General features: G+C 44.6%; 1 protein-coding gene across 2 annotated transcripts; it reads right to left on the bottom strand.

Moving 5' to 3' along the window:
* Positions 1-692: 692 nt before the first annotated feature.
* Positions 693-15,378, bottom strand: CIAO2A (cytosolic iron-sulfur assembly component 2A). Of its 2 annotated transcripts, none has more exons than XM_030577765.1 (5): positions 15,160-15,378; positions 9,461-9,625; positions 4,900-4,949; positions 3,513-3,558; positions 693-1,852 (listed from the first exon to the last, which is right to left on the bottom strand). In XM_030577765.1, exons 1-5 carry the CDS (start codon positions 15,296-15,298, stop codon positions 1,755-1,757), a joined length of 498 nt encoding a protein of 165 aa, XP_030433625.1. In that variant the 5' UTR covers positions 15,299-15,378; the 3' UTR covers positions 693-1,754. The 2 variants fall into 2 exon arrangements, with proteins under 2 accessions (XP_030433625.1, XP_030433627.1); XM_030577767.1 differs by having other exon boundaries at positions 15,172-15,378.
* Between the last annotated feature and the right edge of the window lie 586 nt (positions 15,379-15,964).

The raw sequence follows: 15,964 nt of genomic DNA, 5'->3' as shown, positions 1-15,964 counted from the left end.
TATAGGAAATATCAATTCCCTTGGAAATACAGCCATCATATAACTTGGAAAGGAAAGTATCGTTTAATTTAGTGTAGAAGTTTTTCTAAAAACATTAAAAGAATCAATCATACTCATTAGATAATTTCTAACTAATACAGAAACTCTTCTTGAGTGAGATTTTTTTGTATGTGAGATGTTATGCTGTTCTGTACTGGCTACTGCAGAAAATGCTGACCGATGCACTTGATTAAAGCTTAACATAGGACAGGTTTCTGTGCACTTTCATTCCCCAGAATTACTTTTCTGTGTTTTCCAGCATGTGTTCACTCACTAAATATTTTAGAGCGTTTTTTTAAAATTATGTTTATTCCAAATTGCAAAGACAAAAAAACTGCTTTTAATACTTGTTCTTTTCCTAATTAATCCAGATTCTTACATGATGTACCTATCTCAGCACCGAGTCAGTTTATGGAATTTCAGGATATTACATAAAGCTATATAAATAAATTTAAAAACAGTCAATTTAGATTTTAACTTATTTATAAGCTATAATGGTACTTGATTAGATTTGCTGTTTTCTAATTATTTCATTTTACCAGAACCAATTCCAGACAGAAACACAGAAAATACAAGCTCCAATTGACACTAATGACTGGTAGATTGAGTAACTTACAAATAAATAAACTAACCAATATGAAAACAGTCAGAGATACTGTTTCATAAACATTTTATTTTTACTTTATCAAATGTAGTTTAAGTTATAGATATACTTTAGATTTTATAAAAAAAGAGAAAGTGTTACTAGTCAGGCATTACTACAGCATTCTTAAATCTTTGCAGAAAGGAAGGGTAGGAGATCTTTTAGGTTTGAAGATTAGCAGAGAGAGAATCAGTGGAGTTCTACTCTATCTAATCTGCTAGTCCCATGACTGAACTCTGATCAGATTTTAAATCAACATGCCTCAAACAATTTGCATAAACGAACAAAACAGCAATGAAGTGGTTAGCATGTGTCACTCCATTTGCTGCTAAAATCTTCTGAAAAATTCTATTAATTCACACTGACATTCTATTAATATCATTTGGACATTATGGCCATACAAGAAGTGCTTTTCTTGCTGACATTAGAATCAAGGTTAAAGAAACACAGAAGTATTCATTTAATGCTTTTGAGTACACTATTGATCTGTTCACCATTTATAAAATACATTCATGTTTAGAGCTTCAGCTAGTGTTTTACATTTCGTTTCTATTTTTATGAGAAAACATTTTACCAACAGTAAAAACACTTGAGCAAAACGTTTACTTCTCTGTTTGTTACCATGCCAGGAGAGTTCGTAAAATTAAGAGCACAAACATTCAAAACAGGAAGTGGTTTTCATTATAAGAAACAATTTTTTAATTTTTGTTTTTTTACAGTGTAGTGAGTGAAACACATTCAATTTGAGCACAGTGGAAATTTAACCTGCAAAATTGCTTTTGTATCACAATGTGCATCAGAAGAAGGCAACACAGCTGGTTCATAATAACTAGTTAAAATATTTATCTTTGAACAATGAATATTACAAATTCTTTAGAACACTATACACGTCACCTAATTTTATATACTGCTAGCCTCCTTCTTATAATTTACATTCACTTTATAAATGGTTTCTTTTAAAAATCACGTGGAAGGTACAAACAAGGTAAGTATTAAACTCAAGGCCTTGAAGTTTTACAAATAATTAAACCAATGTATCAAAATGATCATAGCTCTGTGGTTACTGTAGCTGCTAGTCAGGTTCTGTAACACACTGCTCCACAATTTCGCGCAAGTTTGGATTCTCCATTGCAGCTGCTACTCTCTCTTTGTCATTTATTTGCTTGTTGACTGCAAAATATCAGATGAAAAGTTAGTCAGAGCCATTGGACTGAGCAATTCTTGTATAGTAATCACTTTGTGCTAGTTACTTGACTCTGCACTGAGGTAGGTCCCTGAAATCTTTGTAGACAAGAGCAATCTCCAGCAATGTGAACGGGAGGCAACAGACAAAAGGAATAAGAAATGGATTGTGGCATCTTTCTTCTATCTTATTTTAATTTTTAAATACTTATAGGCGGGACTATAATCACTTTGCTCTATGGTGAGGAGGACTAGGATCTGTATAATAGACTTATCCGAAGAAGTGCAGCGCAGGTAGAAATGGAGATGGCAAGATAGACCTGTTCAAGAGATGCTCCTGGCATACCGGAAACACACAGGAGTGGAAAAATGACATGAAAGTGGTGTTGAACTGAGAATCTTGGATGGAACAAAGAGGGATTAGAAGGGGATGAGGGGCAGAGAGGCAAGTGGGAGAACGATCACACACAGCCACTAGACATCACTACCACTTCCATGGCATTTCTAGTCCAGGAAAGGAATATGTAACACCCTGTTTATGATGACTATTCTGGAATCCTTAAGTAATATAAAATGTGCAGAGCCATATCCGACCTTAAATTCCTCTTAACCCTTCACAACAACTGGACAATATGGAACAAACAATGTATTTTGCTTCCTTGTAACAGAAAAGCCATCATTGAGACATATTAGCACTAATACTCATTTCTTACATCTGTGTCTATATCGTGATCTTGGGTAGGAATTGTCAATATTGAAATTTTACGAGGTCTAAATTTTGCTTTTAATTTATTAGGTGCCAACATCTCTGTATTTGGGAACTCAACTACCTGTTCCCATTGAAGTTTTCCTAAAGTTGCATAGATTTTAAGCCTAGAAGGTACCATCAGGATCACCTAGTCTGACTGCCTGCAGAACACAGGCCGCAGAATTTCACAAAGTGATTCCAGCATCAGGTCCATAACTTCTGGTTAAGCTAGAGTGTAAAAATCAAGAGTGGATGTTTAATAGCTCCAACTGATGGAGAATCCACTGCATCCCTAGGTAAATTGTGTCAAACTGAATTTCTCTAGTTTCAGTTTCTAGCTATGTGACTGAGAAAAAAAAGAAAAAAATCCCAAGCGCACTCCAAATTTTCCATGTTAAAAAAAAAAAACCAACAACATTCTATTCAGGTTTAGAACAAAATAAGTGAAAGGTCAAAACCTGGCATGGGCAGAGTCTTTCGTGGTTCTTTTTTATTTGGAAAAAAATCTGATTTTATTTTAATAAAAAGACACAATTTTATAACTGAGATTTTCTATGGCACATGCTTGCCAGTCCAGTTCCTCCACATTTTACAAACCATAATAAAAATAGTCTAGCATTAATACAAGATTGCAAGATCAACCACTCAAAGTCAAGAAATTCCAGAAATGTACTTAGCAGCACATATGCAATACTTCCTATTTATTTCCCCCCTTTTTAAAATGTAATCCTCAATATCTACAGTAATATATACTAGATATGCAACATGAACAAGTTGGAATTTCATTGCAGCAACTTTGAGATTTCCCAGTGGCATGCTTCATCCTGCAACTCTGACACTCCATTAATTTCTAGGGTGGTGGGCCACACACAGTCACTCAATTTATAAAAATCCACTTACTGTCCTCCTCAGTGGAATGGGCACCTTCAGATATATAAATTTCCAACTAGATAAGAAATAAACAACGTTAGCCACGCACATGAACAGCTGTGCTTCTGCACACTGTTGGAAAAGAGAAATCTCTGCACAAAGGATGCACACTGATTTAACGATTAACATTTGTGAACCATCCTAGCCTGTTGTACACAATAGGCAGGTTTCAAGCTTTTTCATCGTCTAGATTTTACGAGAATGTCTTACAGGCATCTCCCCTCCAATTCACAGCCCTATTGGTGATCACGCCTATTGGTGATCAAGCTGAGATAGCCATGCAAGTAACTGATATGGTTAAGTATTTCTAGGAAAGCACTTCAGTGTATGTTTAGTTTTCTTTCAATGCCGTTAAGCAGCTGGAAACAGGGAGGAGAACCAGTGCTATCTTGCCAGCGAGCTCTCTGTAAACCACAAGCTAGTGTTCTGTAGAGCTTGATTTAGGAGCTGTTTGTCTAGAGGCGACAGGAACTGCACCTGTCACTTCCATGAACAGCTCATTTAAACACATTTGGAAAATAAGACCCTTTCAGGGAGGAAATCCCAAGTGATATTTACCACTCCCCATTCTTTAAAGCTCCTTGTCGCATCATTCTCAAACTTTTGCCAGTGGGGGCTAATGGGGCTCGCCTGTGAAAGTGTCAATGCAATGTGATGCTGGCCACTGCCAGATGTTAATTGGACTAGGTAGACCACTGGCCTTATCCAACATGGCAATCCCTGTGTTCCTATTTAAATTATAGGAATAAGAAATCTCATTTCAAATCCTGGCTCCATTCCTACCTCTTCAGTGCTTACAAATTCTCCGAGCAAACTCACTGAAAGATCCCCTTTTTTTGTTTTGTTTTGTTTTGCAGAGAATCTTCACATGAACTGTGGAGGGCACCTTTATTCCTTAACTGGAGTCAGAATTCAAACTGATGATGGCACATTACTCACTACCTTACTTTCAGGTCACCTTGTCTCATTTACTCACTCAGGAATCACTGGGGATAACAACCACCAGTTATTCCGAAAGTACACACAAACCCAGTAACTAGTTAAACATTAATAAAATTCACAATGCCTGGATGCTTTGAAATGTTCCTGTGGCCCATAATACTTTCCCTTGAAGGCATTAGGAGGACTTAGATAGATATTTGGGGTTGTTTGTTTTAAGATGTCCTGTACTTTCCACAATCCATTCCCACCATGTGCACTATTTAAAAACACCAACAGACCTTTCTGACCACAATTTTAAAACTAAGTAAGCAATCTTGCAGTTTGTTTCATTTTTTAAGTTTGTCATTTGTCATTTGGTATTGGGCATACATCCACACACAATCTCATATGAGAATGGTAGAAATGAATACTTTACCTTGTGCTTAAAAGGCAAACATCTCTGAAGTTTTATTCGCAAACAAAGCCCTGTTTAAAAACAATAAAAACCATTTTTTTCATTGGCAAATTCAAGGAGTTCTGTGGATGATTTAAACAATTTTTTTGGTCTACCTAATTTCCAGCGAATATACATCTACATCACAAAAGCCATCAATACAACTGGCAATTGTCACCCCTGCAGCATTCTCAGCAAAAAGACAAATGAATGACAACGGACACCCTCTGACTCCAATATATGGTTTTTCCAGCTCATTGAGGATCAGGATAATAGGGAAGGATAATAATAGGGAAGCCTGTTTGACCTAGAGAGAGACTTTAGTCTCCAAGCACCTTAGAGAACTATCACTCCTCTCCTCGTCTACATTTCTGTACTAGAGGTTCTTTCCCACTATTGTGGCTGCGCTGAACTTCTGCGGAGTACATAATGCAGCGATTTCTTTCGGAAGATTGTGAACTCCTAACAAAAGAGAAAACAGTTTGAAAAGAACACAAACTTGGAACAACTTGGGGGAGCAGGAAATTCTTCTGTCTCCCAAGTGTATCGTCGACCCCCAGGAAGCCACCCCATTGCCTAATTTTCAATGTACATTAAATTATTTGTTGAACTCTGAACATGTGCTCAGTATGATACAAACCACAGAAAGGAAAGTACTTGCCCTAAGGACCTTACGATTTAAATCTTGGATTAATTTAAAAAACCAGCAAATGACACATCAGTAAAAAAGTACTGACTGTTTACATTATTGGTTCTCAAACTGGGGCTGCCGCTTGTATAAGGAAAGCCCCTGGTGGGCCGGGCCGGTTTGTTTACCTGCTGGGTCCGCGGGTTCGGCCGATCGCGGCTCCCACTGGCCGCAGTTCCCCGCTCCAGGCCAATGGGAGCTGCTGGAAGTGGCACGGGCCGAGGGACATATTGACTGCCACTTCCAGAAGCTCCCATTGGCCTGGAGCAGCGAACTGCAGCCAGTGGGAGCCGCAATCGGCCGAACCTGCGGACCCAGCAGGTAAACAAACCAGCCTGGCCCACCAGGGGCTTTCCTTACACAAGCGGCGGCCCCAGTTTGAGAACCACTGGTTTACATGTAACATTCAAACACAACGTTATCTAACTTAGGTCTTTCTGTTGTACCCATCACCATTGAAACTATATGCTTTTAGTGATAAATTAGGAGATTAGATTTCAGATGTTTCTCTCTAGGTTAGTTGCATGTAATGTGTTCATCTTCGTAATCATTAGCATAGGGCAGACAGATGAAGAGGATGCTTGAATCCACTAGAGAGTATGACATAACAGGCAAGCACCCAGTAATTCTTTGGGACAGAATACCACTACAAGTATGTGACTCATTTTTAAATGACCTGGAGATTCGTCACTGGACTGACCAGGAGACACTCTCAGTTACAGCAATAACTACCATAACTCTCCCATCTACCAGTTCCTTTCAGAGAGTAAATATCAAGGCAGTCATAGACTTCTTAAAAATATATTTGTTTATTCTAAATTGAAAGAAAGTAAAGAATGCCCATGCACAGGTTCTGAGCACCCTGCCAATTAGTTAAAACAAAATGCAATACCATCAGCTCAACCCTTCTATCAAGCAGCAGTAGAAATACCAACATCTCAATATATTGGCCCATGCCTCAAAAATCACTTGAAATAAATAGGCCCTCCAAGATGCCCTGGAAGTCTGGGCTACTTCAGAGCAGGGACAGGAGGGGATTCCAGAGTCTTGGGGCCTTTATGGAGAACACCATGGCAGCCATTCCCCTCTCTATTATATCTAGGCTTGGACCAGATTTTTAATTGGTATATGTCAGTAAATGGCAATCTCAATGTACACATACAGATCAATGAAAAATATATTTCCATTGATAAAAATAAAAATTTACAAATAGGTACAGTAAGAAATATTATGCTTGAGAACTTATTTGAGTTTGATTTAAGGATATTTACTTCAGATATTTTGACACATGATGTTGATGATGTGTGTTTTAATGGTTATAAAGCTTTCACTTTTTGAATCGCAACAAGTCATTAAAAAATTTTCTGACCCCCCGCCATTACCAGATGAGCCCAGCCCATAATTTCCCACAAATGAAAAGTAAAAAACTGTAATTTTAAAAAGCTTAAAAATAAGCATTGATATTATCTGTCAAAATTGAAAAAAAGAAAAAGAAAAAATAAATTCAATTCTGCCAAACCCGGTTCTCTCAAGGAGGATAAAAATTCAGCACCACACAGGCCGTAACTCTCAGTAGGCTGGTCCCAGGCTATTTAGGGCCTAGTAGGTAAAAAGACGTAAAACACCAATTTAAAAGCAAGTAGTCTGTGCACAAGAGGAACTCTGACAAACTGCTTATGGCTCGTACTCTAACATGTGCTGCATAGCTGCTTAAATATACTTGCTGTAGCTCTTTCCTTTTACGGAATGAGGAACTGGAGAAACAGAGCTCACTCGGAACACAAGAACACAAAGCCTGAGGAAATCAAACCGTGGCAGTCAAGTTCACAACACTCTAAAACAGTCAGCTACTTTACTTCTCAAAAATCAGAGTACAAATCTTCAGACTATTTAAATACAAATACTGTAAGTAATACTCATAGAATCTGTTTTTTTGTAAGGGCTTTTCTACAACAGCAAATTGCCTGGAATAGCTACTGTGGAATAGTTATTCCATACTAGCCCCCAATATGAACACACTTATTCTACACAAAGACACTAAGTGTGGAATAGAAGAATGTCTATACAGGGAGGTACCATGACCAACTACTGTGCTTCAAATTCACACCCTATTTTATCTCAAGATTGCCTCCCTGTGTAGATAAACCCATAGTAAATAATTAGGTAGCTGACAGTTCTAAAATAGGCCAATTAATTCGCTACCATTTGTACTTCACTTTCCCATACAAAGAAGTGGGGTGATATTTCAGCATGATTTGCCTCTTGGTTAAATTCAAAAACACTTATTTTCCTTTAAGGAAAAAAAGTATTTAAATTGTAAAATGAGAATCCTTTGTCTGTGTTAACTTAGAATTATAAAGCTTGCTAATCTTGACATGTTATATCTAAGCAGCATAACTTCAGAGAGCTGAAGTTTAGTTTCATCACAGGAAGGAAACACGATAAACAACATCTCAACTAAGCACATAATCAAAGAAAATAAGCAAGAGAAGTAGAATCTTGTTCTACTTTGTGATCTTTTAACAGTACATAAGAGAGTTTATTTTTATTTTTAAGATCTGACAAACCGCTTTTCTTTAAACTTCTGTAGTAATGCCGGAACCATGCAACATTTCGGACATACCCTTCTAGCCCAAGTAAAAATCGACTCCTATCAGCTATTCATATTCAGGAGGATACAAGCTGGGTAAATATACAATCCCTAGATTGTAATCAATAAAAATTAAAAATATAACTTCAATTTTTAACAGACCTAGACACAGTAGTCGTCACAGATCTAATCCCATTGTATTTTCTTCAGTGAAGTTTTGCATGAGTACGAACTGCTGAAGAGAGCCTGATATGTTATTTCTCTTAAATCAGTGAAGATTAATCTCTCGAGACAAGACTACATCATAAGCCACATTGCTTTACTCTCTATTCATCATATACTACCAAGGCACAGTATTACTCAACAATCACTGTTCCACATGCATTTCAACACTAATGCTTCCCCTTTCCCAATTATTTCTAAAGTCTGGCCACCAGTTATCTAAGGAAACCTTCGGCTGCTTAGCTAAGAAGCAACAAGGCAAATACTGTGACTTGTTAAACATTTTAAAACACCTAGAGCAACAGTAAGCTGTTAAATGGTTTACTTCCACACCATATTGCAGCTACACCTCTACCCCAATATAACGCGACCCGATAGAACATGAATTCGGACATCATGCAGTAAAGCAGTGCTCCGGGGGGACAGGGCTGCATGCTACAGTGGATCAAAGCAAGTTAAATATAACGCGGTTTCACCTATAACACAGTAAGATTTTTTTGGCTCCTGAGGACAGCGTTATATCAGGGTAAAGGTGTTTATTCAGAAGTTGTGCTATAGACCACCTTTAAAGGGACTAGTCCAATATCATTGTCTGCATTACCATATGTAGAAAACCTCTGGCTACACTGAACTGTAAAACAGTGGTAGGTCCATATCCACAACAATACTATTCAACCTAGTATGGCTAGGACCTAATAAGCAGCAATCATGTACACGTAACTCACAATTCCTTTTCTTCCTCTCTTAACTCAGTGCTTCTTGGAACTACCAAATCATGAAGAGGATTTTTGAAAGCCATCATCCCTGAACAAGACCTACAGGATCTTTTTGCTTCATAAAATGCTATTCGATTTAAGAAATATTGCAATATTTCTTTTGACTGCTTTGTATAATGTTTTCTAACACACTAGTCCAAGAAAAAAAAAAGGGAAAAATACTTTATTTTTATTAGTGTTACTCAGATGAACCTCCATTGCATTTGGTTTACTGCTGCACATTTTAGAAGAAAACTATTCGGCCATTTAAGGAAATATGAAGCTTACCAATGAGTGTTGCCAAAGAGCAATGAGGTACTGTTGGTGTAAACCTGATAGTAACGAGATATTCATCTTCCCCTATCTCGTGCACTTCAACACAACTTTCCGTTACCACTTCCAGTTCTTCTAAAGTGTTAGGCTTCTCTGGATCCCGGATAGTTCGAATTATATCTAAAGCAGAAGGACATACACCAGGAATGAAATACTTTTTATAAATTAGATGATTAGGGAAAAAGTCATAGGTTTTTAACAAGTTGTTCTTCCCAGTCTAATTTTTTCTTCAACTCCTCTCCAGGAGAGGCCTGGTTACTGAAACATCTTGCTGACTCAGTTCACCCAAGAAAAGCACAAACCAAAGCACCTGCATCTTACCATGTCTGCTCCTCTCCATACAGTGCAAACATTTCTACAGTTCATGGTCAAAGAACATAGCATTTTACTACCTACAAATGGAGTTCATCAGCTCTGCACTGTTTTGACAGGAAAAACACAGTCCTTACCCACAACACAGTATGAATTTAGTTTATAGTATTATCTTATTACATCAAACCCTTTACACAGGGCAATGTGATTGTTGATACCTCTCTCTTACTGAAATTGGTATGCTTAGCACTTCACAGAAGAGTAAGAAAATAAGATCCTTGACTTGAGGAACTTCTGATATATGTGTCAAATTTTACAAGATTCTAAGCCACTCTTACTCCCAAAAAAGTCAATAGAAGTTGGATAGACTAAGCATTTTCCAGGATGAAGTGCTTACAGTGTATATTCAAAACTATTACAAATGCTAAAGGATAATTCACAACCCAAAAAAGAGGTATCTTCCTGTTCATAAGTTTAGATCATCCGATCACTGGACAGAAACAAATCTATACGATTTTTGTGAACAAATATTTACAGTGAGGAATCCATGAACAAATGACAGAATAAAATTTGTTTGTATGATCTGTCAACAGTTGCAAATAAAGAATAAATTTGTAAAAATCATTATCTGATTAATTTCAGGTTAATTCAACCTTGTTAACAACTTTTTTTTTTTTTAAATCAACCTACTATAGATGTGGCTGGCTGAAGCCCATACTACAAACCCAACCTGTTTTTTTTTTAAAGGAGTATGCCATGCAAACAACCTCAAGCTTTCAGTGGAAAAGCATTCCAGCAATGAATGAACTCAGAGTGTGCAAAAGGACTTTGATTACATTGTCTGAGCACTCAGTGTGGTCATCTCAACTGGCTTTATATTCTGTCCGTAGACGGCATGAGAAGTCATTTTCTAAAAGTAACATCTCAAAGCCCTTTGGTGAATACAATATTCACTCTACATGTGTGATAGCATTTAATGCTGGCAATAAAAGCTAATATTGAATCAAATACCGTAGTCACCTTTTCACAAACTTGTTAATATATAAATGGGCCAAATTCAGCCCTGTTGTAATGCCACTAACTACAGTGGAGTCACAAAAGGGCTGAAACTGACCCATTGAACTTCCTGCCATGAAGTTTTACTGATAGTCAGTGACTCATCAGTTTACACAGTGAATTAATGTATGTCCAGGATGATCTGCTGCATAATAAAAATCAAGAATCAGAATGCCTTCTTCCCAGTAAAATTCATCTCTGAACAGTTTAAAGATTTTAGAGTTACTCAGGGCTGCCCAGAGGATTCAAGGGGTCTGGGGCAAAGCAATTTTGGGGGACCCTTACATAAATTTTTTTGCAATACTATAGAATACTATATTCTCGTGGGGGCTGCTGTGGGGCCTGGGGTAAATTGCCCCACTTGTCCCCCACTCTGGGCAGCCCTGGAGTTACTTAATATATTAAAAAGGCTATGTTTCAGATAGCACATGGGATCCAAATACTGAGTATCTGAAGTGCAGCTAACAATCTGAATTAATACCAGTGAAAAGTGTGCCACTGATCACCCACTCAAATCTGCAAACATTCCCCTCTCCATCAGTAATTATAACAGAATGGCTCTAGAACGGTGTGCACAAGGGCTTCAATCTGGCCTCCAATTCAGTATTTGCTATTTTTTGCCCTTCTGGCTACAAACTAAATCTAAACTTGATTTATAACGTATGGAAGAAATGCTTTTGCCACCAGATTTGGTTTTAATATTTAGATTGTGAACTAGATGACTTGTGGTTTGGAATTGCTCCTATGTTTATAGGAAACTACTACTAGAAACACAGTATTTTTATTGCATTGTTTTACAACTGTCTTGGAAAGCTGGAGATTAAGGATGGAATTTACAAAGGAGCTAGAATCTATGTAAAGAGCCATAGAGGACCCTAAAATTGGATAACAAATATTTAACACCTCAGCAGAACCTTTACTAGTTACAATCACTAGAATAAAAGTTACAGGAGCTGTCAAGACTCACCTTCTGAGCACATACTGATTGCCCCCACCCATCACTTGCTCCTTAGGCCATGGCTCCTCTCCACCCCCTGGCCTCACCCCCCTGCTCCTCTCAGCCCTCTGGCTGGACCTAGTGCACCTCCGGCTCTGGGCAGTCTCTGCTTCCCATCACCTGTGGGGCCCTACCGCTCTCCCCGGAGCTGAGCTCTCTGGGACTGGTGTAGAAGCCTGACCAGTTTCAGCCAGGTGGGGGGGTGAGGGGGTGGCTTGCCTGCATCTTGAGAGAGCCTGGCCGGGGCAGGCCTTGGCCTAGCTGATCATGCCACTCCTGAGGGGCCACTGAGTGCAGCCAGGAGTCAGGGCGTGGTTCTCTTGGGAATGCTGGGCTGTGAGGTGGCAGGGACGATCTCTGTGTGTTGAGGAACCAGGGAGTTGGGGTTCTGTGGGGAGTGCTGAGCAGTTGTGGTGAGGCTGTGGGCAAGGATGGTGTTGTGCAGGTGCTGTGCATGTGTGTGTGTGTGGGTGCTGGGCATAGCATGTTCAGGGGGGCTCTGGCCACAGGGAATGGGGGGGAGGGGTTCCAGTGTTGGGGGTGGAGATAACTGTGTGGCACAGCAGGGGCCTGCCCCCAAGGGGAGGGGGCATGCTGGCAGCACAGGGCTGGCTGGGCCACTGTGCATCTGGCAACTGCTGGTTTGTAAATAGTGCCCTTGTGCTAGGCTGGGAGGAGTGGGGCTGCCCCTATCATGCCATGTCCCATTGCCTCTGGCTGGCTCCTCACTCTGGAGACTAATGTCCCCACAACATGCTCCATTGCCTCCATGGGGGCCCACAAATATATTTAGCATCTGACCCACAAAAAGTTAATCTGGCCTGTCAGCCATTTCTGGAGCTACTAGTCTCATGTTAACTGCCAAGGGTGTCTGGCCTGTGCCCTAACCAGACGAATGAAGTAACAAGATAACTTCCCGGTGTAAGTGACCCCAACAGTGGTTCACCTTACACCAGAGCTGAACAGGGGGGACAGTTTCCCACCCTCCACAGATCTCAAGGCCAGGTAGGTCCCCAGGCACCTCTCTCTCTGCTCCACTGCACCGGGGCACCAAAAACCCATCCCAAAGCTCCCAGTATCCAGAGCACTCACACACCCCTTCCTCTAGAGCAGCCACCCACCTGCTGGGGCACCGACCATTCATCCGTCCCCAGGACAACCACCTGCCAGGGGCACCGCTCCCCCCAGGGCACCAATGCACCCAGCTGCTGGGGCACCAACCCATGTGTCCCTCCCCAGAGCAACCACCCATGCACTGGGGCCCCACTCCCCCCAGGGGCACCAACCCACCCGCCCACCAGGGGCACCAACCCATGTGCCCCTCCCCAGGGCACCCACCCACCCGGGCACCACTCCCACCAGGGCACCAACCCATGTGCCCCTCCCCAGGGCACCCACCCACCCAGGCACCGCTCCCCCCAGGGCACCAACCCACCCGCCCACCAGGGGCACCAACCCATGTGCCCGTCCCCAGGGCACCCACCCACCTGGGCACCACTCCCCCAGGGGCACCAACCCATGTGCCCCTCCCCAGGGCACCCACCCACCCAGGCACCGCTCCCCCCAGGGAACCAACCCACCCGCCCACCAGGGGCACCAACCCATGTGCCCCTCCCCAGGGCACCCACCCACCTGGGCACCACTCCCCCAGGGGCACCAACCCATGTGCCCCTCCCCAGGGCACCCACCCACCCGGGCACCACTCCCCCCAGGGCACCAACCCACCCGCCCACCAGGGGCACCAACCCATGTGCCCCTCCCCAGGGCACCCACCCACCAGGGCACCACTCCCCCAGGGGCACCAACCCATGTGCCCCTCCCCAGGGCACCCACCCACCCGGGCACCACTCCCCCCAGGGCACCAACCCACCCGCCCACCAGGGGCACCAACCCATGTGCCCGTCCCCAGGGCACCCACCCACCTGGGCACCACTCCCCCCAGGGCACCAACCCATGTGCCCCTCCCCAGGGCACCCACCCACCCAGGCACCGCTCCCCCCAGGGCACCAACCCACCCGCCCACCAGGGGCACCAACCCATGTGCCCCTCCCCAGGGCACCCACCCACCCAGGCACCGCTCCCCCCAGGGCACCAACCCACCCGCCCACCAGGGGCACCAACCCATGTGCCCCTCCCCAGGGCACCCACCCACCTGGGCACCACTCCCCCAGGGGCACCAACCCATGTGCCCCTCCCCAGGGCACCCACCCACCCAGGCACCGCTCCCCCAGGGAACCAACCCACCCGCCCACCAGGGGCACCAACCCATGTGCCCCTCCCCAGGGCACCCACCCACCTGGGCACCACTCCCCCAGGGGCACCAACCCATGTGCCCCTCCCCAGGGCACCCACCCACCCGGGCACCACTCCCCCCCAGGGCACCAACCCACCCGCCCACCAGGGGCACCAACCCATGTGCCCATCCCCAGGGCACCCACCCACCTGGGCACCACTCCCCCCAGGGCACCAACCCATGTGCCCCTCCCCAGGGCACCCACCCACCCAGGCACCGCTCCCCCCAGGGCACCAACCCACCCGCCCACCAGGGGCACCAACCCATGTGCCCCTCCCCAGGGCACCCACCCACCTGGGCACCACTCCCCCCAGGGCACCAACCCACCCGCCCACCAGGGGCACCAACCCATGTGCCCGTCCCCAGGGCACCCACCCACCTGGGCACCACTCCCCCCAGGGCACCAACCCATGTGCCCCTCCCCAGGGCACCCACCCACCCAGGCACCGCTCCCCCCAGGGCACCAACCCACCCGCCCACCAGGGGCACCAACCCATGTGCCCCTCCCCAGGGCACCCACCCACCTGGGCACCACTCCCCCAGGGGCACCAACCCATGTGCCCCTCCCCAGGGCACCCACCCACCCAGGCACCGCTCCCCCCAGGGAACCAACCCACCCGCCCACCAGGGGCACCAACCCATGTGCCCCTCCCCAGGGCACCCACCCACCTGGGCACCACTCCCCCAGGGGCACCAACCCATGTGCCCCTCCCCAGGGCACCCACCCACCCGGGCACCACTCCCCCCAGGGCACCAACCCACCCGCCCACCAGGGGCACCAACCCATGTGCCCGTCCCCAGGGCACCCACCCACCTGGGCACCACTCCCCCAGGGGCACCAACCCATGTGCCCCTCCCCAGGGCACCCACCCGCCTCACAGGACTGGACGGGACTCGAGGGATCACCTAGCCCGATCCCCGCACTCGGGGCAGGGCTAATTACCTAGAAGCGCCGCTCCCCGCTCACGGCCCCGCGCCCTGCCCTGCCCCCCTCTCCCCGATAGTCACCATACACCTCGAGCGCTCTGTCCTGCTCCATGGCCGGGCTGCCCTGCGCATGGTACCCGCTATGGAGCCCGGAGAGCCACAGAACCCTGCCCAGCGTGTGCGACAGCAGCCCGGACACCAGCGACATCCTTCCGCTCCGCCATCGGAGAGAAACAACCCCGCGCGGCCACCGTCCCTGTTGCCCTCCTCGGCCGCTTCCGGGTAAGTGACGGCGAGCGGGCGGGGCCAGGCCCCGAGGGGCGGGGCATAGAGGGCGCGTATTTTACACCAGGAAATTTTATTATGGAATGTCTTTGTGGGGGAGGGAGTCATGGAAATGTTTTAGGATATTTTGAACCTATTAAATTTGAGCGTTTCCCCTCAAATAAATGATGTTAACACAAGCACAGGAGCAGAGTAAAAAGCTTCTGGCACTCTGCTTTGAGAAATCATGCTATTTTCAAATATTAGTACGCTGTAAGATTTTCAGAGAGCAACTGATAAAGTGGTAAGCTTCATTTCCAAAACAAAATGATTAGTCAAGGTCAAACCAGTTAGGAGTTACAAAATAGAAAATGGATGGTTGGACAATGGGAGTTACGTGTTAAGTTTGATCCAGGTTCTAGGCCCCTTCTAAACTCCTTGAGTCCCGACTGCTTGGTCAAATGTGTGTGTCCCCAGGCTCAGTGACTAAGACTGCATCTGAGGTTAGGAGCCCATCGAAAACAGAAGTCACAGCATATAATACTTCATCTAAAATGAACTAGCTAGCAAGCAACCGATCCAGAGAGCCTCATGATCTGAGCAGACAACT

Source organism: Gopherus evgoodei, chromosome 10, assembly GCF_007399415.2.
Source record: "Gopherus evgoodei ecotype Sinaloan lineage chromosome 10, rGopEvg1_v1.p, whole genome shotgun sequence".
Lineage (NCBI taxonomy): Eukaryota > Metazoa > Chordata > Testudines > Testudinidae > Gopherus > Gopherus evgoodei.
The sequence above is the reverse complement of the archived record's forward strand: the minus strand, read 5'-3'. Positions and strand labels throughout refer to the sequence as shown.